Source organism: Taudactylus pleione, unplaced genomic scaffold (assembly GCF_031769625.1).
Source record: "Taudactylus pleione unplaced genomic scaffold, aTauple2 ptg000541l, whole genome shotgun sequence".
Lineage (NCBI taxonomy): Eukaryota > Metazoa > Chordata > Amphibia > Anura > Myobatrachidae > Taudactylus > Taudactylus pleione.
The window spans coordinates 2,701,529-2,728,882 of record NW_028284943.1 but is presented as its reverse complement, the minus strand read 5'-3'; the positions used below and the strand labels follow the sequence as shown (position 1 = coordinate 2,728,882).

At 44.1% G+C, this 27,354-nt stretch overlaps 1 protein-coding gene across 1 annotated transcript; it reads left to right on the top strand.

Moving 5' to 3' along the window:
• The first annotated feature begins 6,744 nt into the window (after positions 1-6,744).
• FAM167B (family with sequence similarity 167 member B) lies at positions 6,745-12,799 on the top strand. Its single transcript, XM_088451260.1, has 2 exons — positions 6,745-7,038; positions 11,985-12,799. The coding sequence occupies exons 1-2, from the start codon at positions 6,766-6,768 to the stop codon at positions 12,246-12,248; spliced, it is 537 nt and encodes a 178-aa protein (XP_088307386.1). The 5' UTR covers positions 6,745-6,765; the 3' UTR covers positions 12,249-12,799.
• The last annotated feature ends 14,555 nt before the right edge of the window (positions 12,800-27,354 follow it).

Here is a 27,354-nt window from a genome sequence, read left to right as displayed (position 1 = left end):
TTGTATAGAAAATGTCATAAGTTTCAAAATATATAAACACATTTATTATCATATGTACATATTGAACGGTCAACAAACAGCATGTTTAACACTAAAAGAGCACATATAGATCAATCTCTCAATAATATGGAAAATAATTAATATGTTTGAAAAAACAATATAAACTCAGGATCCAAATATTATTAATAATAAAATTGTAGGAGGTGGATATATAAAAAAAACAAAAATATTAATAACAAATGATCACTGTGCCCACACTAAAAATCATGTGGTAATTGTGAAAAGTGTTATTTTCTTTGCATAGTAACGGAAGTTTTTTAGTCTGCATGGATAAATGTTGCAATCAATTGAGGACAAATGTCCGATATAAATCTCCAAGCAGTTCATAATAGGGACATATGCCAAAAGTAATTTTAGGTCTCCTCTTTGCGTGATCCGCTTGTTCCCTCTAGACTGGTCGAGGGAAAAAGGTCCGGGGGGAGGGGAGTGTCTTTACTCTTATAGACAGGGGATTCTCCAAGCTCCTACCTGTCCAGTTTAGAATGTCCTCAATGGGCAGCAATGTATCTCTGCCTCCACCCCACTGAGCGTATCCAGTCTGGCAATAACAGGTAAACGTCCGTGTCTCCGGACTTCCCGGCAACAGCAGCACACGTGTGGGTAACAGACTTGATCCTAGGGTCCACAGATAAACTCCTACTACTTTTGCACCATCAAACTGGAAGAAACCATCATCCCTTCCTCTAAGATCCATTTCGCTGTGACCAGAGATCTTGCGGATCTTATTTCTACCTGCCAATCGGAAGCTCTAGCAGAAATGCCACCAGGGGTCTTGTTTGTTCCAGAAAGATTTCAGAAAGCGGTGCTATTGGACTTTCATTCTTCCAAATCATCTGGGCACCCAGGCATTACGAAAACCACCGAGTTGCTGTCTCGTTCAGTCTGGTGGCAGTCTATGGGTCAAGATGCTCGGGAATTTGTATTGGCTTGTGATGTCTATGCTCGCAAAAAGTCTCCTCGCACAGCTCCGTCTGGGCTCCTGCTTCCTCTTCCTATGCCTTCCAGGCCATGGACCCATATTGCCATGGACTTCACCATGGACCTACCATCTTCTTCCCGCTACTGTCATCTGGATGATTGTTGATCGTTTTAGCAAAATGGTTCACTTTGTTCCACTCACCAAACTGCCTTTTGCTAAAGAATTATCTTCATTATTTGTACTCCACATTTTCAGACTTCATGGCTTACCGATGGATATCGTTTCCGACCGAGGGATGCAGTTTGTGGCATGGTTTTGGAGGAATTTCTACTCGGCCTTGGGTATCAACATCAGCCCATCTTCCAGGCACCATCCCCAGTCAAACGGGCAGACAGAACAGATGAACCAGTCGTTGAAGCAATATCTACGATTCTTCATTTCCAAGTTCCAGAACGACTGGGTGTCCCTTCTTCCTATTGCAGAGTTTGCATTCAATAATTCTTGTCTTTGCACCCTAGAGCAAACTCCTTTGAGGCAGTTCCAACTGGTATTCCATCCTCCTCATCTGTTGCAAGGCTCCGGTCAGTTTGGAATAAAGTTTGCCAATGTCTGATTAAAGCATCCTGTTGTGCCAAAACTTGGGCGGATAAGCATCGACGACCATGCAATTTCAAAATGAGAGACTTGGTGTGGCTGTCCTCCAAAAATATAAATATCCGTCAGCGGTCGCAGAAGTTAGGTCCCAGGTTCCTGGTTCATTGGAAAGGGTATGGACCAGAAGAACGGTCTTGGGTTCCAACAAGATTGTTGAATGCCCCTGCCTTGGTAAAAAAAAATTTTCAAGACTTTCTGGAGAAACCTGGAGCTAGGGGTTCCTTAACCCCTCATCAAGGGGGGGTACTGTCACAACCCGCAGTCATGTCCGGGCTGGTGAAGATTCTCTCAGGCTAGTTGCTACTGAGGCTCTGCACTAATTACTGCCTGTCTGTGTGCAGTATCAGGTGCAGACTACTTGATTCTCCAGTCTGAGCACAGCCCAGGTGCACACTAGTCTGTCATTAAGGGAGGTTTGCTCTGGTTGGGCCCTGTTCTCATACTTCCGGTTTTTCCAGTCTCCTGCTTGTCAGTCGAGTTCCTGAGCCAGTCCTGCCGTTTGTTCCATCCAGGCGGCTCCACCTGCATCTCGTCCACTCTTGTTGCTTGTGCCATCTGGGCAGCATGGTGCGCTTCCTACCTCAGAAGCATCTGTCGCTATCCGGTGGCTTGTGTCAACCCAGTGGCACGGGACGCAACTTAGCATCACTGGTGTGCAATCCAGCACATCATCGCCAATGTAATTCCGACAGCACTGGCCGCAACCCTGCATTCCAGGTGTGCAATTTAGCCCACCGTCGCCAGTGTCATCCCAGCAGCACTGGTAGCAACTCTACTTTCCAGGTGCGCAATTTAGCACAGCATCGCCAGTGTCATCCCGGCGGCACTGGTAGTAACTCTGCGTTCCAGGTGCGCAATTTAGCACATCGTTGCCAGTGTCATTCCGGCAGCACTGGTAGCAACTCTGTGTTCCAGGTGCGAAATTTAGCACATCATCACTAGTGTGTTAAGGCTTGGACATGATTATTAGGCAATAGTCCTGCAACAGCGTTGAGGGCTGGTATAACTGTGGTAGTTGTAGCCTGATGGCCGAAGATGTAATGCAGCCTTTGGGCTGTGGAGGCAGCCTTGAGGGCTGGAATGCTGTGGTTAGTTGTGAACTGATGGCCAAAGATGTGATGCAGCCTTTGGGCTGTGGAGGCAGCCTTGAGGGCTGGAATGCTGTGGTTAGTTGTGGCCTGATGGCCAAAGATGTGATGCAGCCTTTGGGCCATGGAGACAGCCTTGAGGACTGGTGAGTCTCTTTAAGAAAACGTGAATAAGATGCTGAGATGCTACCAATGTCGCCGAGTTGACACTGGTCAGTGCGCCGGATTGCGCACTTGAGATGCTGAGATGCGACCAGTGTCGTGGGGTTGACACTAGCCACCGGACGCTGGCATGTGCCCGGGACGGAGATGTATTCTGAACCGCTGGGATGACACACGCGGCTGAGGGTACAGATACACACTGTGCTGCTTAGATGACTCGAGCAGCACACAGCAGATGGAATGCAGATCGTGCTGCCTGGATGGAACAAACGGCAGTGAATAATACTTAAACTGGACATAGATACTCGACTGAACAAACAGGAGACTGGAACAACTGGAAGCATGAGTAACTCTATCACCGGCATGGAGTGAAGGGCTGGTTGGAATTTAACAAAAACAGAGACCAGTGAGCACCTGGGCTGTGCACAGACAGGAGAATCAATCAGCGTGCACCTGACACTGCACACAGACAGGCAGTAATTAGTGTAGAGCCTCAGCAGCAATCAAGACTGGGACTGCAAACAAAATGCTGCAACCACAGATCCTAACAGGAGGAAAGATTAGACTTCAGCAAATGCTTGCCTGGCATTCACCCCGCACAGAATTGGCCGCGCAGCGTCTTATGACACAGTGTCATCCCGGCGACACTGGTAGCAACTCTGCGTTCCAGGTGCAATACTTAGTAAACAGTCGCCAGTGTCATCCCGGCGGCACTGGTAGATACTCTACGTTCTTGTGCATACCTCACCTTAGATTCATCAGCCCAAAGGCTGCATCACATCTCTAGTCCCTTAGCCACGACTATAAAGGCCACAACCAGCCCTCAAGGCTGCTACAATGGCCCAAAGGCTGCATCACATCTCCAGTTCCTTGGCTACGACGATAAAGGCCGCAATCAGGCCTCAAGGCTGCTCCAACAGCCCACATGCTGCATCACATCTCTTGCCCTTGGCCACAACTAGTCGAACCAAATCAGCCCCCCAAGGCTGCATTGACAGCCTAAGGGCTGTATCATATCATTAATCCTTGGCCACGCCTAGTAAAGTACATTTCAGCCCTCAAGGCTCTCACCAGTTGGCTCTACATAAATGCAGTCGATTCCCTCCTGGAATCGTAACAAGTGGATGGTGTTTCAGTAACCTGGCTTCTGTGTCAAGATGTCATGACGCAGCTGGGTAGTTTATAAAATGTGCCCGCAAGGACGCAGAGTTCAGGAGGACGCCGGACACCATCTGCAGTTGCCAGACAGACACCATTTCAGTGAACAGGACAGCATCTCTGGTTGAGGGCAGCCATTAAAGCTAGGTTGGTAATGTTTCAGTATCTATCTTCTTGGGTATTGTCTGCCCTTGTCCCAAGATTGAAAGCTCTCTGAGGTTTTTCACAGGGCCAGATTAACAATGAGGTGGGTGGAGCTGCAGCTCCAGGCCTCTCCATGAAAATAAAACCTTAGCATCCTCTGCAGAGCAGACAGTGATGACAGGCATTTCTTTTTCTTCCTGTCACTACCCAGATCATTCACCTCCTCGCCCAGGCTAAAATGTGCCAAGTTCCCATAAGACTAGCCTAGAAGAGGATTAGTGGAGTGTTCCTAGGAATAAACGGGGATGCGCTGATTGATCAGTTTGCATAAATTCCCATGATCTGTCCAATCAACGCAGCCCTATTTATTCTTATGGAGAGTGCCTGTCAGTGACCTCTAATTATTGTTGCGGCTCCATGTGGTGTAGTCACATCGTCCTAAGTCCTTTTTATTTTGTTAAGACCCATGGAAGCCTACATGAATTAGAAGAGGACGTGCCATAAGGAATTAGTGAGTAATGCATGGGTGAATGAGAGAGAGAGTGTGTGTGTGTGTGTGTGGTCATTATCTATTCAAATACATTTTCTAAGGCTGGGTACACACTAGACTATGTGTACCCAGCCCGACATCTGCAGCGACGGGACTCGGCAGGCAGTGACAACAACTTCATGTAGGGCCAACAGAGGATGTCGCTGACGACCCGCAGGAGCATGCATTGTCAGCGACATAGCTGGTACACACCAGGCAATGTGCCCGATATGTTGTTCCGATATGCTGGATCAGGCGACATATCGTCTAGTGTGTACGCAGCATAAGGTGTCCGAGTCAACAGCCCTGCTGGGCCCTTGGACCAACTGGCCTAGGGCTAGTAAAATTATAGTGGGGGAACCCCAACACTGCAGGTTTCCATTAGCCATAACTGGTCAAGCCTAGTGCTGTTGAAGGAAAAATCAGAGGGACCCCATGCACTCCCCTCCCCCTAATTTTTTTTATACTAGTCTAGGCACAAGCACTAGTGCTGGTTAACTTCAGATGAGAGGACCCCATTTGGTTATTTAGTTATAACAATCTCTGGGCCTGATTCAGAGATGTACACTGTGCATGTGCCAAGCCCCTCTGCGATTCTGCATGCATACCTTTAGGGAATGCAGTCTGATTGACAGGAAGGCACTATTTGGGGGAGGAAACAGGAAGCGGGTTGCAGCTGAAGTCTGTGACCTCATACACACATAAGATGGCTCCAGTGTCTTATCGGAGAACCTGTATATGGGCTGCAGATGTTTACGCACCTGCGGTGCTGTTTACGTTGGCTGTGGTAGGTGCTATTCTACAAACAATTGTACCTCCACAGCTAACGAATTCGCAACTGCGATTGCGACACTGTACATCCCAGACTCACATTCTTTTTTACATACGGCAACTGCAATCTTGCCATAAACTCACAAGTTTCAAGAAATTGGTCCCTATGACATTCCCCCCATTGTGTTTTAAATTTTTTTCTTATTTTTGTCACTATAACTTTTTGTTATCTCTTCCTCAGATACTGAATGGGTGGAAACTGCCTGCCGGGTATTACAATTGGGGTCTTGCAGTGGCATGCATAATTACTGTGGGAAAGGCAGCTGCATGACTGGCTCTAGCTTTAATGGTTAGGCATCCACTGTTGGCATGCCAACAGTGTGGAATGGGAGGAGGGGTTGTGTGTGCCAGGCACTGGTTCCATAGGTATTATTGCAGTGTCAACAAAGTCAGCAGAACATGCCCTGGTTGATGATTTGATAATGTCAGTTTGCACACCATTGTGTGCTGCGTGTGCTGTATTTCATGGTTAATTTTCACAAATACCAGTTTGTAGATCTTTATTTACATTTGCATGAATTTTATGCTCCCTTACTGGAAGATGCAAGTGTGACAGTTTAAATAGAGGCTGAATAGTGGGATTTAAACACTCAGCATTACAATAAGACTTTGAGGCAGGGTCAGGTGACATGACATTCCAATAACTGGTTTCTATATTCACTGCCACTTGCATCTAATGGTTAGCTGAGATCCTGATAGTGATGTACTCATGTTCTGTTCTGCAGCCTTTATCCTGCTCCATCCCTTCCTTTTCCTGCACAATGTCCCATACTACTGCGTGCAAGGGAGCAAGGGCATCCTTAAATAGATCACAGTTTATGAGTGTGTAAATGACCTTTCCTCTGCATATTGGAGCTCAGGAGGTGCTGTTATTGTTCTCTAGAACACTGGATAAACTAATCTGCTGGGTGCAGTTTCCTGCAGAAATGGGAGGGTCCTGAACTCATAATAATAAAACATAGGACCTATTAAAGGGAGAGCCCAGAGACCTAAAGCTAAGAGGCATGAAGTAACTGTACATCACATACCCTCCTATGGTCATGTTTACGCATTGACTTTTTGGGAATTCTCCTACATACTCACCTATTGCATGGCTTGTGATCTACACATACATAAATAGAAACTTCTTTGAAGAACATGATCCTCTGCTGTGGTGTCTCCTAACTTCTATGCCTAATCTTTGGTGCAATTATATTTCTTACCGTCAACTTTGCTCACAAATGTCTTTCAATCCAGTGATATTCAGTGAGTTGGGTGAGGACCAGGAGGGTGATTTAGAGTCTGTTAAAGCCCTGACAGCAAGACTGAAGCTACAGACTCGTCGTCCATCCTATCAGGAGTGGACACAGAGAGTACAGGCACGACCATGGGCGAGAAATCGAGGCGTTCCCCAAGAAAGACTAACTTCTGATCAGGAGGAAGTCACCCCCAAAAACAGTGTATGTGGATTCAGCTCCATAGATGAAGCTTTGGAGTGGCTTAGGAAAGAACTGGTAAGTTATCAAAGCTTGACTGTGAATGTATGTCTGTGTGAATGTCTATCAACTTCAGTATAATAATATAAGTAGTTGGCTCTTTGAAAACAGGATCTGTCTTTTCAGTGTATCTATTACAACCTCTCTTGTATCATCTATTGTAACCAAAAAGTGAGCTTGTATGGTCAAAGCTATTTTGTGTGTTCTACACATACATATTTATGTGTGTCAGGGTTTCCTAAACATGGTCCTCTAGGCATCCTAACAGTCCAGGTTTTAAGGAAATCAATAATCAAATTGACTGAGGTAAAAATTAAATAACTTGTGCTTAGGCATGTATATAATTAATACCTGGACTGTTTTGGTGCATTGGGGACAGAGTTTGGGAACCTATGATGTATGTGTATCTGTTATTAGTTATCTCCAGGAGCCGTCTCCATCCCTAAATATTTCCTCTATTTGGAATCCCTTGAGATATTTATTAAGTCAGGAACACAAAAAAAGAATAAGCTATTTTGTATAGCAGTTAAAGGTTTATGTAAGCACTTGTCATCATCAGGTTTGATATGATTTGCTAACACAGTTGCTGTCGACACTCAAAATGTGAACAGCGTTATGTCAACAGCATCATGTTTAAAATTATAATGGCAACATGATGCCAACATGATTAAAATGCTTTAAATAACATTTACTACCGCGTTGGCATTGTCTGTCTACTGCATCAGTGTCAACAATTTTACTACATCCCTTTCATCACTGTTAGGCATTTCACTTTCTTACAATTTAGCCTTATTTGAACTTATATCTTTGGTTGTGAATTCAAATATGCACAGCTGCTTTATATCTGTCTTATATTCACATGCTTTACCTTGTCATTTTCCTGGCATTTATATTCTGTAGACAGTAGTAAAAGTAAGGTAGTATGGTATGCCGTACCTGCCCCTACCACTCCTATCACTGCCATTAGCTGTGCCACCCGGAACACTGGGAATGCTTCCAGAGTACATGCCCCATTATGTAAGGCCAAATGAGCTCTATTTATCAAGCTCTTTAATAGACTAATTTCTGTCTGTTTAGCACATTGTGCCCCACAGACTCTATAAGAACAGTGGCTTAAACCTTATTTACCAAGCAGTGAAAAGCAAGGTTTTTAAGATGTTGTTACCTATACATTTCCTATGGCCAGCAATGGGAACAAGTGAAGGCTCTCTGGCTTTGCTAAAACCCTGCTGGGTTACACAGCATGCATGGACAAATGCTGTGCATGGCATTTCACACTGACCCTTTGGTTAAAGCTGCCAGTAACCCAGAAGAGGACACCACCAAAGAGGTAGACACTGCTGCACATCATTAGAAGGCTGCGTATAATGACTATCAGTCGGGCTGCTGAGACATTGGGTGGGCTCAGGTACTGGCGGAGCGTGACCTACTGAGAGGGCGCTATTATGCCCTTTCTTGGAGTATTTCCCTATGGAGCCTACTGCTGCAATACAGTGGGGCAGAGAGAAGGGAGCTTCCCTTCACTTCTGGACCCCTAGAGAGGCCTGATCCCCTCTAAGCACCCATGAATATCAGTGGTAACTGTGAGAAGCAGCAACAAAAAATTAAAAGTACAACCAGTTATAGTAGATATTAATAGAGACAATATTATAATAGTTCATTTGTAATCACCAGCACATGTGGTAAGGAATTCCACAACTTAACCACCCTTTGCAATCATACCTACTGGTGCTTATTACATGCCTTTTACTAGTTGTTTTAATGCTAATAAAATGCAGGTAAAAAGGTACAGTTTTCACTATAAACCAGTGTTTCTATTGTCACCACACCCATTGCACTGCTACCTGGCATCAAAGTAGTGTTACAGTTTTTGGAACACATATAGTTTATTCTGTGTGTCTTCTGCATTATGTCATTGGGGAAGCGTACAGTGAGCTCCAAATGCTAGTAACAAACACAACTCAAATACTTTATATCATATTTTTAATGTTAAAATGTGTTCAAACAATCCCAGAGGGCATGTATTCTTATAATAAAGAAGCCCTCCCTATGCTGACTGTGAGACAGTCTATCTTCCGTTCACAAATGATGAACCTGATCCTCTGTATGGTCCTTGGTAGAAAAAGTTTGTAATACAAATCTTTGTATTGACCTTGAACATATTTCTACTTATTAATTAGATTTCTTATAGGGCATATTTTCTTCAAAGTATATAAACCTAGTATTTCTAACCTCTTTTAATTTAAAACTTCGATTCCAATTTTATTAAACAGGTTGTTCTTCTTTGAACCCTTTGAGGGGTTTGTCCAAAATGTGTTCTAACTATTGACATTATTAATATGTTTGCATAATGCACATTTATGCCACTTTCTATGCATCTCATTTGCCTTTGCAGTTGCTGTCTGGCTCTTTGTGTTGCTACTCAGGTTTATGTCAACTATTATTGTTTCACTCTGCAAAATCCATTGTAACATCCAATTTGAAACATATTTTCTCTCAAAAAATAAATCCACCAGGGGTGGATTGGTAATACTGACCCTACAACTAGTGCTGATAATTGGTGGCTTGCCCCTCCACAGAGATGCAAATTACTAGGGATAAAAAACTGACATGGATTAGATGCCCACTGTTTCACTCCCTCTACCGTTCCATTGTGAGCCCACCACCACCAATTCCACCAAGGGTATATACACAATGGGCTATGGAATAGCAAGGAGAGGTGCTGGTCTACTTTCAGACCAGCACCTCCATAGTGTATGTGTGTGTGTATGGGGGAGCATTACATGTACTGCTCCAGCACTTACTAACTACGTGTGCTGAGCTCCTCCAATAGCGGCTCAACACACTAAGCTCCCATACTGTGAATGAGTGAGGGAGGAGGAGTAGCAAAGAGAAGGCTCAATGAGGGAGATAAAGCATCTGGTTTCAGAAATCTTGGTCTGTATTGTATGGTGGTCACCGAGATGTTGTGAGCTAGTCTGTATGATGCTTTCTATAAGATATGGCAGTCACTAGGATGATCTATGTATGGCATGATGTCTGTTGGATGATTTCTGTATTATATGGCTGCCTGTATGATGCTCTATATATTGTATGGTGGTTACTAGGATGCCATTTGTATGGTATGGTGGATACTAGGATGCTATCTGTATTACATTGCAGACACCAGGATACTCTTTGTAATGTATGGCAGTCACTTGTTTGCTCTGTATTTAGTGATGGTCATTAGAATTATCTCTGTATTGCATTTGGTCACTCTGAATGTTCACTGTATTGTATAGCAGCTTGTACAATGAGCTCTGTATGGCGGTCAGTATAATACCATCTGTATGATATACAGCTCACTAGGATGCTCTCTGTATAGTATAGTTGCCACTAGGATATTATCTGTATTGTATGTAAGTTATTAGGATTCACTCTTCGGGCACTCTAGGATGGAGAGCAGCGTAGCACTGTCTAAAGTGATAGCCATGCCACTTGCATGATGGTCATGAACAATTTGGTGGCATAGCTTGGATAAATGTAAGGAAAATAAATGGTGGTAACTTGGACATTATTTGACAAAATAAAATTGTTGAATTGATTAGGATATGAAAACTAAGGTCTCAGACATACAAAGATATTCTACTTTTACGGACCTGTCATTCACCGTCTTACTAGCTGCCCTCCACCTTCCCATCACTCTAAAGCTTACTTAGCAAAGACTGAACTTACTGTTATTTATCCTTCTCGAGTTCCCACCCCTCCCCACCTCTCGCTCACTGTCAACAACACTACCATCTCCTCAGTTCATCGTCCACTGCATTAGCGTCACCCTTGATTCCGCTCTCATTAACTTCCTACTTTCAGTCACTTACCCACTCCTGTTGGTTCTACATCCGGAACATCACCTCAGTTTGCCCCTTCCTCTCCTTTGACACTAACATAACACATGACCACTCCCCCATCATCTCTCATCTTAAATTTTGCAACCATCTTCTCACTGGTTTACCCCTCAACCACTTATCTTCTCTTCAATCTGTCCTTGCAGGACACTTGCAGGGGTACCTCAGGACACTTGCAGGGGTGCCTCGGCTTGGTGGTCCAGTACCAAATAAAATTATATTTAGTCAGTGTGATAAGCAAAACCAGTGCTAATGGCTGCCACTCAAAAAATGTGTGGACAAAAAGAAACGCAGCCCTGTCAAGCACCACATAACAATCTATGGGGGATAAATAAGCACAATTTACTTCATGGAATTGTTGCTGAATTTCTCAATAAGAAACTTTTGGCCCAGGGCTGCCGTGAAAAAATGCTGATACTCTAGGGTGCCGTGATTCGAAAAAGTTTGGGAACCACTGCCCTACAGAATCCAGTTTAAACTACTCACCTACAAATAGCTTACACTTTCCTCTATCTCAAACCTCATTGCTCTCCACACTCCCTCCTATCCCCCTCTCAGGTCAGCTGGAGATCCCCAACTCTCTCCCAACTGATTACCATCTCTCACTCCCACCTTCAAGACTTCTCCTGCGCTGCCCCTAATCTATGGAACTTTCTCCCTGCCTTTATCAGACTCTCCAACAACCTCCATTGCTTCAAGCACTCCCTCATTAATTCACCTATACATCCTAGCCTCTCATATCACTGCCACCAACATCCTTAAACACTTTATATCTCCCTAATACCCCACTCCTTCCCCTGTCCTTTTGGAATATAAGCTCTCACCTTGTAAATAAATGCTAAGAAATAATAAAAGGATGTGTTTGCTGTTGCCATATTCATTGTTACATGTGAAAAAGACAATAAGTGGCATCTGTACAAATAGAATTATTGCTTATCCACATATTTTCTGGTTCATAAATGAGTTTTCGTGTTCACACACCATCTGTAGCTGAGAATACAGTCAAGCACTTTATGTAAGTAGCCTTGCACAAAGTGGCATTGTGATCATGTTTTTAAGTGTACCTTCTTTTTCCAACAGAGGGAGATGCAGTCCTCGGACCACCTTCTAGCACGGAAGCTTATGCTGTTGCGATCTAGGATATCACAGCTGAAAATAGAGCAGACTTGTGAGAGACACAAGGAGATGCTGGATGATGCTACTTTTGACCTAGAGGGCTGTGATGAGGATTCTGACCTGCTCTGCAACATTCCCCCACGAGCAGCCTTCTCTCTTTCAACTCCGCTCAAACACATTGGAGTTACTCGCATGAACATTAACTCACGTCGTTTCTCCCTCTGCTAAGAACCATACAGCCATAAGATTAGTGTGTTCGACACCTGACCAACAGTCTTACGGGCATATTTATCAATTTTACTTTTACTAAACTAATGTGAAAACACTATTTTCACACCCTTTTCACACATTATTTTAGTATCACTTAAATGAATTAAAGCGCTTTTGGAGCAGTTTTCGTAAAAAAAAAACTACTCCAAGCCCTTAAATTCATATTCTTTTAGTAAGCAGATTGAATTTCCCATACTTGTAATAGGAAATGCGATCTGTTTCAGATTTACTAAAAGAAATTGTGAAAAAATAGTGGGGTAGCTCTGCGATAATAATGTTATCTGGAGTTCCTACAGTTCAGCCTTCCCGGTCTGCTGACAGGGAAAGCAGAGCCAAGAGTAGGCTTCTGTGATCAGCCATAGGTTGATTAGAAAAAAAGAAATAAAAATGTATTAAAAATAATAATAATAACACTTGCACTGAGCTCCTGCTCCATGACCCCGGTCATCTGCTCTGTGCTGTAAACTGAGATGCCGTTTTACAGCATAGAGTTCAGCTGACTGGAGTCACTGAAGAGATGACCGGATCACCGATCAATGTGCAGGTGTTAGCTAAGAGGGGGTCACTTGGGGGGGATCGTGAAATGGGGGGTGTCCTGTGGCACATGCGAGGTCACACTCTCAGGGTATTTTTTGTGAAAAATACCCTGAGAAGTGTGAGGAGAGGATTCGCTGGGACAGAGGTTTCTCGCAAGCTCTGTCCCTGCATGTGATATTTACTTAATCCTTGCGAATTTGGGTGATATTACCACATCCCATCCGTATCTGAAATGAAGATTGTGGGGGGGCGTGGCCACGGCGTCTATGGAGTAGCACACACAGTTGTGAGCTCTCCAAACTCCAGATCCTGCATTATCTCCTGCTACAGCGCCCCGAGGATATAGTGACCTTGGCAGGCGTCGGAAGTCCTATAGTACCTGTTACGCCGGGTTTGGGAGCGTTCTGCAGCCTCCTCAGCCTTGATGGAGCTGATTTCCTCGGCGGGTGTGATAGCTGCGGTGGGTCACGTGGGACGCTGACGGGCTCCGTGTCTCTGCGCAGCGCTGCTGCATACAGCCCTGTGCAACTGCCTGGCCCTCCCTAGTGCTGGCTCTGGTGCTGAGTCCTCTCTCCTGCTGAGAGACCTTGCTGCTGCCCTGATCCCCTGCCTGGGTACCTCTCTCTCCTGAGTGCTGGGGGTCTGCTGGCCGCCATTTTGGATTGTATGCTGGATCTGTGATCTCCTCTGATATAAACACGGTGTTGGTGCTCCTGAAATTTATTACCTACTTTATATCACTATCCTCTCTCACCTATTTTAAATATGGGGAAAACTCATCATGCTGCTGCAGCAGCGAAGCTGGAGCGTTATTCTCGCTCATCAACGCCGCAGCCCCCGCCTCGTGATGAACAGGATGTCAGATCCCCTCCTGCGTCTCCTATTGCCGATACTGTGCAGCAGGACTCCTCTGTGGCCACACTGCAGTGTGTGCTGGATGCAGTCACGGCCAGTGAGAAAAGACTCGCTGATAAAATTGGCAAAGTGCAGTCTGACCTATCTATAATTCACCACGATCTACAACGTGTCCGGGAGAGAGTGGGAGAGGTGGAAACACGTACTTCTACGCTTGAGGATATGGTATCTCCGCTAAAAGAGAAAGTGGCTGCCTTGGATTCTCAGATGGCTACGGTGCATAAGAAGATGTCGGATATGGAGGGGCGCCTTAGGCGCAACAACGTCAGATTTGTGGGGCTGCCAGAAAAAGAGGAGGGCTCGAGCCCTGAGGAATTTCTGGAAAAATGGCTGCTGGAAACATATGGCCAGGAGGCCTTTACTTCACACTTTGCAGTGGAGCGGGCTCATCGTGTGCCGACCAGACCGCTTCCTCCTGGAGCACCTCCGCGTACTTTCATTGCCAAATTCCTACACTATCCGGATCGGGACACTGTGATAAGGCTGGCTCGCACTAAAGGTCCTATGGATCGTAACGGTTCCCGGATTTTGGTGTTCCCTGACTTCTCCGTCGAGGTTCAAAAGGAGAGGGCACAGTTTCTTCCAGTCAAGCGTCGCCTGCGAGATCTTAATCTTCCATACGCCATGCTGTTCCTTTCTAAATTACGAGTGGTTGCGGATGGTGAAACAAAATTTTTCTTCACCCCGAGAGAGACTGCTTTGTGGCTGGATCGCCGTGTCCCGGCCAGGAGGCCGTTAGTTAATGACTGAACATGGACCATAACTCCTGATTTGCGTAGCACGTAACTATGCTATATATGTGTATACCAATATGGTCAAGTGATCTTTTTTCAGGTCGTACCAATATTGATCTAGAAATGTTATTTTAGATGCTATGTGAATTTTGTCATTGTATTCCCATATTCTTTTTTCCTGTGATTATGCATATGGTTTCTCCAATTGTTGTGGAATAGTGCGGATTAATATAATAACCATTTTCTCAAATATTTGAATATCTATGCTCCCTAGCCTAATAGTATCTTATTTTAGGTCAGGACAATATTTTGTTCTTATTTTTATCCCCGGGGTGTGACGTTTTGGGGGTTCCCTGTGTTTAGGGGTCATTATATATTTTGCCTCACCCTGTATACGGGATAAATTGTTATATGTTCATTTGGTAAACTTATTTTTCTATTGATTACCTGTTGAGGGAGGCCTGTGGGAATAGGTATGCCACAGTTGGGGTTGGGTATACAGGGAGGGGGGACAGAAGGGGTAAGGGTTGTAGTTTTACCATTTTTTCTTTTTTTTTCCTTTAATCTCTTATGTGGTCACAAATTATCTTAACTGCAATATTGTGGGTTTTACTCAGGGTGTGCTTATATTTTGGGTCTATGCGAGAATGACTTATGGGTATATATCCTGGGAGGAGATGCTGTACTAGCTAGACTATTATGACGCAAACTAATATCAATGTTCTCACTTGGAACGTACGAGGTCTTAATGACAAAATAAAACGTTCCCTAGTGCTGCGACAACTTAAACACTATGGAGCAGATATAGTCTGCCTTATGGAGACACATCTGGTAGGTGGGAAATTGCTCTCCCTTAAAAAGCAGTGGGTGGGGTGGGCTTATCATGCGTCACACACGTCCGCTTCTAGGGGGGTCTCCATACTCGTCCGCAAATCGGTCTCTTTTATACTGGAGACGGTGCAGATTGACTCAGGGGGTCGCTATGTAGTTTTGAAATTTAGGATCAATAATCTATCACTTTTGTTAGCATTAGATATACCGCCTCCATATTCCTCTGTAGTTTTAAAGAAAGTAGTGGAGATTATGGCCCTGTCCCCGGGAATGTCTACAATCTGTGTTGAGGATTTCAATAATGTTCTGGATCAGGATTTGGATAGAAGGAGTACAACTCAGAAAAATCCTTCATCACAAGGCAACAGGTTTTCGGCTAATGTGTCTGGGCTGGGCTTGGTCGATGCATGGAGGACAAAAAACCCTACTGCAAGGCAGTTTTCCTGCTTTTCATATTCTCATCTCACGTTCTCCCGGATTGACCTGGCGCTGCTCACGCGGGATATGCTGCCTAGAATTAAATCCGTGCGCTATAAGGCCAGGGGAATCTCGGACCATTCTCCATTGACACTTAGCTTAGATCTGGGATGTCAAAGAGGCCAATCATTTTGGAAACTTAATTCATTTTGGTTGACCCGCATGGGGGCGGGCTCTGATTTGGAAGAATTGTGGAAGGAATATTTTGAACTTAATCATGGTACAGCCCCAGATCAGATAGTATGGGACACTTTTAAGTCTTTTCTTAGGGGTACTCTGATCAAACGAGTTGCTGATCTACGGTCTTTTTACAAAAAAAAGGAATTGGAGCTGGAGGCCTCATGCCAATCATTAGAGCTTACTTATCTTGCTGATGGATTAGAGTCATCCAGGATCGCATGGCTGTCTGCACAGAGGGCATGGAATGAATGTTTGACAGATAAGGCTCGATATAAATTTTTATTCAACTCACACTCTAGATATGCAACAGGTGATAGACCTAATAGTTATTTGGCCAATCTAGCAAGATTGGAACGTCCTTCAATAACTATAGTAGAGATTGTGGGTTCAGGGGGTGTAATTTATGACCAAACACCATATATTACACAGGAATTTGTTAGATACTATCAGCAACTGTATAGTTCTGGCATGACATATAGTATTGATGAAACGCGCCATTATATAGCTCTCCCTAAATTATCTTCTGAGGCTAAAGATTTCCTGGATTCCCCTTTGAATTTTGAGGAAATTGACATAGCTACAAGATCCTTCCCAAACGGCAAGGCCCCGGGATTAGACGGGATCCCCTTGGAGTTATATAAAAAAACATAGCCAGTTTTATGTGGCCCGCTTACTCGAGCTATTTAATCAATTGTTTCTAATGTAATTCTCTCCCTCAGTCCATGTCAGAGGCCCTTATAGTTGTGTTACCAAAACCGGGAAAAGACCCTAAACAGACGGAGTCATATCGGCCTATTTCTCTCCTCCCTACAGACATTAATATCCTTGCTAAAGTTCTGGCCATTAGGTTAAATCAGGTGATTGCCCAGCTGACACACTCAGATCAGACTGGATTTATGTCTGATCTGGACCCCTCTTCTAAAATAATAGTGTCACTAGATGCCGCTAAGGCGTTTGACTCTGTAGAGTGGCCATTCCTATGGGATACAATGAGTGGCTTCGGGATAGGCTCTGGTTTCATTCAATGGGTTAAATTGCTGCATTCGGCGCCTGTGGCCAGGGTATCGGTTAATGGATTAGTCTCATCCCCTTTTCCTCTCTCAAGGGGTACAAGGCAGGGCTGCCCCTTGTCACCCATTTTATTCACCATGGCCATTGAGCCATTGGCCTGTTTGATTAGGGCTAGTCCTGCTGTTCAATGATTTTCAATGGGAACTAAATCGGATAAAATAGCATTATATGCTCATGATATCCTGCTCTTTGTCTCGGATTATGACACTTCCATGCCTAATGCTCTTGCAATTATTAATTCTTTTGGAAAGTATTCGGGTCTGTCGATAAATTGGGACAAATCATGTATACTTTCCATTAGAGGAGCGTGCCCTGCTGTCCCGCTTATAACACTCCCATTGAAATGGGTAGATTCATTCAAATATTTAGGTGTATGGATAACTAATGATCCTCATAGTTATGTGTCCTTAAATATTAAGCCACAAATAGAATATTTACGATCTCGGGTGGATACATGAGGGAAATTGCCATTGACGCTCACAGGCAGAGTAAACCTTGTAAAAATGGTTCTACAACCTAAACTACTCTATGTGGTGCAACATTCCCCAATTTATCTCCCTCAGAGTGTGTTTAGACAAATAGATTGATTGTTATCCTCCCTGATTTGGGTTAAACGTAGAGCTCGTATTCAACTGAATACACTTACTAGGTCATGGGATGCTGGGGGACTGGCACTACCCCATTTTAAGCTTTATTATTATGTGTCACAGTTGGCGCAATTGAGGACATGGATACAGGTTTTGGAGGTAGATGAATTGTCTGCTCTTCTGGTAGGACAGGAATCTAGGGGGCATACTCCACTTCAAATACTACTTAGTAGCAACTTGCGGGGTGTTAAGAGCTCCACTGGTTAGACAGGCAGTCTTGATTTGGAGACAGGTCACACAGATTTTTCAGGGACAGGGATGGGATCCTGATACTCCCTTGCACAATACCAGGGGACTAGAGGAACTGGCTTTACTGCAGGTTAATAAGGCCTGGGGGAAATGGGGGGTGAACGCGTTAGGACAATTATACACGTCTGGGGTCTTTAAGGCGTTTGAACAGCTACAAAAGTGAGTTTAATATCCCAAGACTATATTTTTACAGATATCTTCAACTTCGTCATGCACAATTTACAGATGCCCCTCCAGTTTTCCGAGATTCCCCTGTTAAAATTTTATTACAAGCTGCTCGATCAAGACACTTAGTGTCTGTTATGTATGCAGCTTTGATGAAAGAATATCATGGTACTGACTTACCATCCATTAGGCAAAAATGGGAAGCTGACCTCGGACTATTGCCAGATGATGTGTGGATAGGAGCACTGGGTAGTCCAAAAATAGCTACTACAACAATTCGGTTTCAACAAATACAATTATTCCTGTTACATAGAACATATTTAACACCAGACCGTTTATTTAAATTCGGTGGTAAATCCGATTCAAAATGCCCAAAATGTAATTCCCCTAATGGAAGTTTTTGGCACTTATTGTGGACATGCTCTAATATTAGTTCCTTTTGGGAAGAGGTTAATTGTATATTGATGTCCACTGGTGTTCCCCGGGATGTGCCAACTCCAATGGTGTGCACTCTAGCTGTTATTGGGGAAGACATACTAGAGAAATACTTTGCACAATATGTTGTTAATTTATGCATGCTTGCTAAGGTTTGCATAGCTAGAACATGGATGGCCCCTGAAGGTCCAACGATAAGACAATGGATAGCACTGGTAAATGAGACCTTGGCACATGAAAAATTTGTGTATATAGCTAGGAAGGCTGAAAAGAAATTTCATCTTATATGGGGTAGATGGCTGAAATCATCATATGTGCGGAGACTGGGAGAGACTAGACTTGCTGCGACACAGATAATCACTGGGGATAGAGTTGTGTGTAATACTGAGATTCCTCGTACTTAATGTGATGTAGGCAAGGTGATATATATGTACACAGAGATATATATGTGCATAAAGAAGTTGTGTAAATGCTTCATTCTTGCTAAACAATTTGTATCTAGAATATATGTCCTGAACGAGAACCCATAGTGTAATATGTCCTGAATGTTTTATTCTATTGGATATAATCTATGTAAATGACCACACATAGACTGTTTACTGTAATGTATAACAATTTTTTTTTTATTAATGTTTATGTTAATGTTTTTCTTGAAAACAAATAAAAACTATTGAATTAAAAAAGAAATGAAGATTGTGATAAATATACCTTTAGTCATTGACTGTCCAGAAAACCACTTAATCATTACTTACAGTAATATTAAAACTATATTAACTTGAACTGCCTGCTAGATGTGCTGATTACCTGACATGCTGAAAGTGACCAGCTCAGTAGTTGTAGTCCGACCCTTTACACTGGCTGATATAAACTCATCTCACCACCCTCCATGAGACAGTAAGGCCAATACATATGTATATAAAATAAAGTTCCCGCTTCTGGTGTCTGTGTTCGTTCAGGCTAAGTATCTTGAACCACTGGATGGATTTTGATGGGGTTTTCACTATTCTATACAGCATTGGTCAAGGAAGGTTTAGGTGTATGAACCATTAATCTGTGAAAAACAGGGTGCCGAGCAGTGACTATATTAGTGAAGCAGTCACAGAAAAAGAAATCTAATCTTACACCAAACTGAAATACAGTAGCTGCCCATAGTGCTGAAACAACAAAGTGAGAGCCAATCAGAGCTAGCAATGTGCCCTGTTGCTTAGCAGCAGCCTAGAGGGGGGAATGGAGTCAGGGACTAGAATAGGATCATGTCTGAGCAGAGGGTCTGATTCAGATTTGGGCATAGAGTAGGAAAGAGCAAGTACCTGTATAAAACCATGCTACACTGCAGGTGGGGCAGATTTAAAATGTGCAGAGAGACTTCAATTTTGGAGTGGTGTGTCCTAACTGAAATCTTAATTCCAGTTTAATAATAAACCTGTGCTTATGATTTGGTTGTTTTTGTGATTGTTAATATTCACTGAATTTACAAAAACAAATAAATAAGCCTGTCCAGCATTTGTAGGCTACATGCAAAAGCAGCCAGTATTTACCCCACATGCACTCCTTGCACTGCAACATGGCTTGTCCAGGTACAGAGGCCCTGATTGAGAGCCAGACGCCCTGACAGAGCGTTCGCTCTGAAACAGGGCCGGGCTATTTTTTTTTAGAGCGCCTCCTGGCCGCTCGCATAGCTGTGGGTGACCACTCACAGCTATAGCGAGCAGTCAGGAAGATGGTCGCGATGGTCAAGATCATCGCGACCATCGGGCTTGCGAAGAGACCCTTGTGATAGGGTCTCGTTGCCCCAAGCCCCAGAGAGATTTCGGCTCAAACAGAGCCGAAATCTCTCCCACTGACATCACTCGTGATGTCAGTGGGGCCGGCCCCAAACGGAGGCATTCACATGGGAATGCCTCTGTTTGGGCAGCCACTCCCCCAGCCCACCCACCAAAGAGGGCGTGCTGTCACTCAACATCGACAGCACGCCCCCTTTGGTACGAGACCCGGAGCGACGACTTGCCCGTCGCTATACGGGTCTAGCGCATGCGCACAACGGAGCCGGCTCCGTCGTGCGCATGCGCTCTGGGCCACCATCAACCCAGTTGCGAGCGCTCAGCGCTTGCGACCGGGTCTGAATCAGGCCCAGAGTTACTTGCTCTATCTAACTTTATTCTCAAATCTGAATTAGGCCCAGAGAGTGAGAGGCAGCCTCCAACTAACCCTTGAAGTTGTCCTGATGCAGTCACAGTAGCCAGGAAGGAGTCAGGTGAGGCTGTCAGAAATTCAATAAAAACAACAACCATCGGAGCACCATGCTGCTGATAATGCTTACTGCAGCTGCCATACAAATCATTAATCCATGATCCTCCTGCCCTTTCCAGCACATCCCAGTAGCCGGGCTCCAGCAAGCTACAGGGAAGCAGCAGTGGGGTTTGTGGTGACACTGGCGAGATGCAGTGGGCAGGAGTGAGAAGCAGGGGGTTGTGGTGTAATGCAGAGGCCTGTGGTGTGATGCAGGGGGCTGTAGTAAGAAGCAGATGTGAGATGCAAGGGGCTGTGGTGAGATGCAGGGGACTGTGGTAAAAAGAAGGAGTGAGAACCAAAGGCATCTGGTGAGATGCAAGGCGCTGTGGTGAAATATAGGATGCTGTGGAGAAATGCAGGGGGCAGTACTGATGAGCAGGAGGCTGTTGTGAGATACAGGAGACTGTGGTGACATGGTGTAGGTAGTGATCAGATGCAGGGGACTGTGGTGACATGGCGTAGGTTGTGATGAGATGCAGGGGACTGTTGTGACATGGCGTAGATTGAGATGAGATGCATGGGTCTGTGGTGACATGGCGTAGGTTGTGATGAGATCCAGGGGGCTGTGGTGACATGGCATAGCTTGTGATGAGATGCAGGGGACTGTGGTAACATGGCGTAGGTTGTGATGAGATGCAGGAGACTGTGGTGACATGGCGTAGCTTGTGATGAGATGCAGGGGACTGTGGTGACATGGCGTAGGATGTGATGAGATGCAGGGGACTGTGGTGACATGGCGTAGGTTGTGATGAGATGGGGCTGTAGCGAGATAAAATTGCTCCCGTGCGAAGCAGGGGTGGGTCGCTAGGTAAAAGTATATATTATTTACAATGAAACATTAATATTTTGCTGTTATATTTGCCATGTTTTATTATTACTATGCATAACAAGAGCTGTGCAATCATAATACAGTTATAACTATGAACTGTTTAATTAGCTAAATTCCAGATCTATTTAATGATACACAGCATTTTAAATTGATACTTGTGTGCAATAATTTTTGTACATGATGCATAAAGCTGCCTACCTCTATAAGTCTGTAAATAAAATTAGTGCACTGTAAAAACAGCCAACAATAACTATAGCATGCAGCTGTTTTGTGGATAATCCCAGAAGTAACATCAACACATAATCACCTCATAATTGTGTTGATTTAGTCAGGACAGTCCATATCTGAGGGTGCCCCTTTAATGCTTCTCATTCTAGTGCACAGGTTCTCAAACTCGGTCTTCAGGACCCCAAACATGGCATGTTTTCCAGGTCTCCTCACAGAATCACAAGTGAAATAATTAGCTCCACATGTGGATCTATTAAAATATAATGAATACACCTGTGCACCTGCTGGGTGACCTGGAAAATGTGACGTGTGTCCTCCCGGGTCCCGAGGAAATAGTTTGAGAACCACTGCTCTAGCGGAAGGTGTGAATGGCATTGTAGTGGTGTTTTATGGCACTGGGGGTGGCAGAGTGCATTGAAAGCACAAGGCACTTCCTCATGGGTACTTAATATGAAAAAACAACCAGGTGCGCTGTCAACCAGAAAATAACCCCTTGAATAAACGTAGCAGCTCACACATGCAGGTTCTGCACCTGCTAACAAGAACTATGGAAAAGGAGTGGAGCGCTGGTTTAATCAAGTGACCACACTGATGAACGCAAAAGATTTATTGCAAAAAAATAAATAAATAAACAGTAAATACATAAAATACATTGATTGCATAAAATAAAGTCTCTACACTGACACGGTGATAGAAGTGGATGAGACGATGGAAAGTGGAAAAGTTATAACATGGGACCACTCTAAGGTCCAGTTGCTGGTAATGTCCAAAAACAAGCTCTGTATAAATCCACTATATAGTGTAATGTCAGCAAGAACATTAAAAGCAATGTTGCCAAAAGGAAAATCCAAATAACCGGAGAACTGTAGTCGCCTGTAATATATATAGCCAGTGCTCACACTGTTTGGGTAATGTCAGGCTAGTACTGGAGTACACCGGGATCCGTTCCAAACGGAGACCAGGCGCACCACACTGGCGTGGCTGATTCTGAGTGCGATGACGGGAGCCGTGGCCAAAACTGTCTTGCTGCTGTGTAATCTCCGTCCGGCTGAACAGGCTGGATGCTCCGTAGGTGTGGATATCCTTTCCGGCAAAGAAGTGATGGGCGTTCTCTTCTGCTGACTCTCCCAGGTGCTCCCTGCAGGTGGATAGGTATGCAGGTATGGGGAGAAACAACAATAGTGTCCGTGTCCAGTGAAGGGAGATCCCTTGACGCGTTTCTCCAGGCTAGAATGTTCCCGGTTTCATCAGAAGGCATACTTAATATGAACCTGGTTGACATGTGCAAACATGGCCTGATTCAGAGATGGTCGCTATTCAGATGTTTACGCAGTTGAGCTATGTTTTGCTAATGCACATGTGCAAGTTGTCCAGGAATCCCTTACTGCACGTGCATGAAACTGTGTGAAATGACAATTTGCAATTGACACTTAAAAGCCATACAACACTGTCCTATGATCACATTTATATCCAGGAAGTGCTGGAGGGTAGAGATTTTAACTCATGTCTTTCATTCGCCATTTCTGTTCTTCCCCCAGAACTTTAATGTGGTGAAAGGCATGAGAGGCAATAGAGTTGCTCTACATAGAGGAACACACCAAGGATGCCACTTTGTATCCCTACTGTTTCAGAGAGCGACCTCACACAGGTTAAAGTAATACCTATTCCACTTGTACTGTGCTAGAAGGAAAGACGAATCACTAGTGATCTGACTGGGCAGTTATTCTTCTGTGCCTCTGGTGGAAGGCCACATCCCTGCGGTTTTGTGTTGCCGCCTTAGATGTGGGTCCCTACCATTACATTCCCCCTATGGAGAACAGTATCACAGATTTTACAAACAGAAGAAGACAAAGGCCTGTAAATTGTGTTTTAAAGTAGTCCAGCAGATGGTAATGTGATTTAGGGCCGTAAATGTCATCATAACACTCATGCAGAATATAAAGCCATGAACTTCATTCCATTTATTAAAAGCTAACTATACATTTTAATTTTAACACCACAACTTACAATGTTACAGAAGAGCCAGACATGCCAGTTTTCTTATCACAGGCCCATCGAGTTTGAAAAATTTAATTTCTGTATACATCTAATTGATCAAATGAAGTTTAGACAGTGCCACCTCTTTAACAGATTTAGTACACCCATTAGTGACAAGCCTATGTGCACTCTACAGACGCACTTTAGTGCGGCACATTGTCTGCACATTATAAGCTCTAATACAGAAGTAGTTATATCCTTAGCATAGACACTTACAGTGCCAGATTAATATCCACATAGGCATGGAGCTGAAATTTATGAAGGACCTATTGTAGTCCGCTGCAGTAGTGTTACTAGTGATGTAGGGATGTGACCAGTATGATGTAGGTGTGGTTCACATAGGGGTGTGGCCTGTGCTGTGGGTGTGTTTTGGTTCCATGGAGGGTATAGCTGGCATAGAGGTGGGCAATAAGCTCCCCCCAGCTGTTGTAGAATTACACATCCCTGACATATTTTTGCTATTTGACCATGCTAAAACTGTTGCAAGGCATGCTGGGATGTGTAGTTCAACAACAGCTGGAGGGCCGCTTATTGCCCACCCCTGCTGGTGCCTACCTTCAACCTTGTGAAAGGATGTAAACTGCCTTTTCTTAAATGCTAGAATAGTTTAGATTAAAAAAAAAAAAAAAAGGAAACAAATCCAAAATTATTGCCATATTTCTTTAAGTGTACATCCCACAACCCAGGCCACTGCAGTAAATGGATAATTTATCTGACTTCTTCAGCTTTGTACACAATATATGATAATTAATTCCGATCCAATAACCCGTACACACTCAGCAATTTCTTGCTCAGTGGGGGCAATTCAATTGTTTAAAAAGTGGCTATTTTTTTTAGGGCGCCCGACGGAGCAATTCAATTCTGCTACATTCAGACTGGGCAGCCGCAGGCTCCGGTATTATATATATATATATATATATATATAATCGATGTTTCAGCCCTCTAAGGTGTTCTTGATAAAAGTCCATGGCAGAGGACTGAATTGTTGATTTTAGACATTAGTTGTTGCTAAATTGTGTATGGTGAAAGTGACATTGAGTGCCGGGTTTTTGACTGTATACAGTGCCAGACTAGAGGTGTGCGACCGGTGGCGCTGCAAAGAGCACAGGGCTCTGTTTGCGGCACCGTTACTACCCCATGGCCCTTGCTACTGGCTATCAGGGTGTTTGGAATAGCACCCTGCAGCCAGTATCGCCGATGCAGTGCTACCAGGCAGACAACCTGCAGTCTGTGCAGCGTCCTGAGGGCTGTGCTGCTCTACCAGGTGCTGACATCCCCACCCTGCTTGTGCGATGACAAGAGGTCATGCGCTTAGGGGGCAGGGCTGGCACAGGGCACTCTCCTGAGCAAGCCCTGCTACGCAGCTAACTGTTTGTCTATAATATATATAAAACACACTAAGATCCTTTTAATTTTTCAACGTTTCCACACTTCATTCTTTCATCAGGATTACCGAAAGCACGAAAACAAGATCTGAAACGTTGATTACTTAGATGGATTTTAGTGTGTTCTATACAAGCCGTCCAGAGTGCCACCTATTCCACTGCTACATGGTCCTCTCCCTTCACAGACAGAGGTAATTAGGAGTGTATGTGTGTATATATAGATATTCTTAATGATAATTATTATTATTCTATTAGATGTTGGTGAAAGTACATTTTTCAGAGAATGATGGCAATGTATCGCTTAGAAACCAATACGCTCCCCAGAGTCTGACATCATCCTCGTGCACCTCCCGAGCATCGCTCTGGCCCCAGGCAGCATGGAGCATCACACCGCACCAATCACTTTGGACATACTGCTATAAAGGTATGTGTATTTGTAATTTCTGTTGTGTTTTTGATAAAAGTCACGTGCGACTGAAACGTTGAACTAGGCAAAGTTGTCAAGTTTGATTCTTTCATTTCACCAGACCTGTGAGTGGCGCCATATATACATACATATATACACACACACACACACATCAGGGGCATATCTATAATAGGTACATACTTACCTCTCCGAAGTCCCGCATCGGCTGTCGCAGCCCTGCACTAAACGCTGGAAAATTGCTGGCGTGGCCATCTTTCTGGCGTTTTGCGCATACGCAGTGGGGAAATCGCGCATGCGCAGTAGACTCTGGGCACAAACTAGTGCCTAGAGCAGGGGTTCCCAACCACGGTCCTCAAGGCACACTAACAGTCCAGGTTTTGAGGATAGCCATACTGGAGCACAGGTGACTTAATTAGTACCTCAGTTATTTTGATTTAACCATTTGTGCTCAATCCTGGATATCACCAAAACCAGGACTGTTAGTGTGTCTTGAGGACCGAGGTTGGGAATCACTGGCCTAGAGTCTACTGCTGCAGTCAGTCCACAGCCGGCCACAGGGGAGAGAGGAGAGCCCCCTGGATATACATACATACTTATATATTTAATACAATTGACTGCAAATATCCAGAGTGCCAATCCACAACCAAATATATATATATATATATATATATATATATATATATATGTCCAAGATAATAATCAAGGTGCACTCACCAGGGACTTTCCATTAGTAGCAAAAAACGTAATTTATTTCTTACTGCATAATCGCAGGTTGTCACAAGTCGACGTTTCAGCTAACAGAAGTAGCCTTCCTTAGGACAGACATCCCAAACCACCAAGATAGACCCATGTTGCACACTATGCTGAGCCCTCCTCTTATACCCCCAAGGCTAATTAGTAGCCACACCCCCAAACGATGGTATCATGGGGCTAACGATGTAAACCAACACTTTAATCTAATACACAGCATACCAAGTATACTGATCTACCCTCCCTGGCATCCCCAAGCGGGCTGAACCATGGTACCAACCTTAAATCATGCCAAACACGCTGTACCAGCGTGGGAAAACCACCTCGCGGCTAAATTAGCGGTACTTCCGGTTTGCGTTCCACCGCAACCGGAAGTCGTCATCCGATGCGTTCCAAACACCAGAAGTACAGTGTTTCACCTCCTAATGGCTCCCTAAAGTAAGGGCAACATGTACTAAGCCGGAACTAACACACCATGAGCATTTTTAAACAGCACTATAGGTGTATTAACAAAATAAAGATCATATACTGGAATTATAGATAGTAATTATACCTAATAGCTATTACAGGGTTTAGAGAGAGGCTCATCAGCCTAGTGCAAAAGTTGGAAATATGAAATATAAAAACATAACAAATATTAAAACAGATAAACATACTCTACATACAAACCCACACCCCCACAACCCCCCTGGATCAAAAGTAAGTATAAAGATAAGTAATCAAAGAATGATTTCATCCCTCGATTAATTAAATTCTTAATGCATATCATGCTCAATCAAAAAAATTTACATAAGTAAATATGCAACTGTCAGAGGACCCTCATTCTGACGCGACCAATCACTAGGTGAGAGCTCAATTCAAAAAGATGCTTAAAT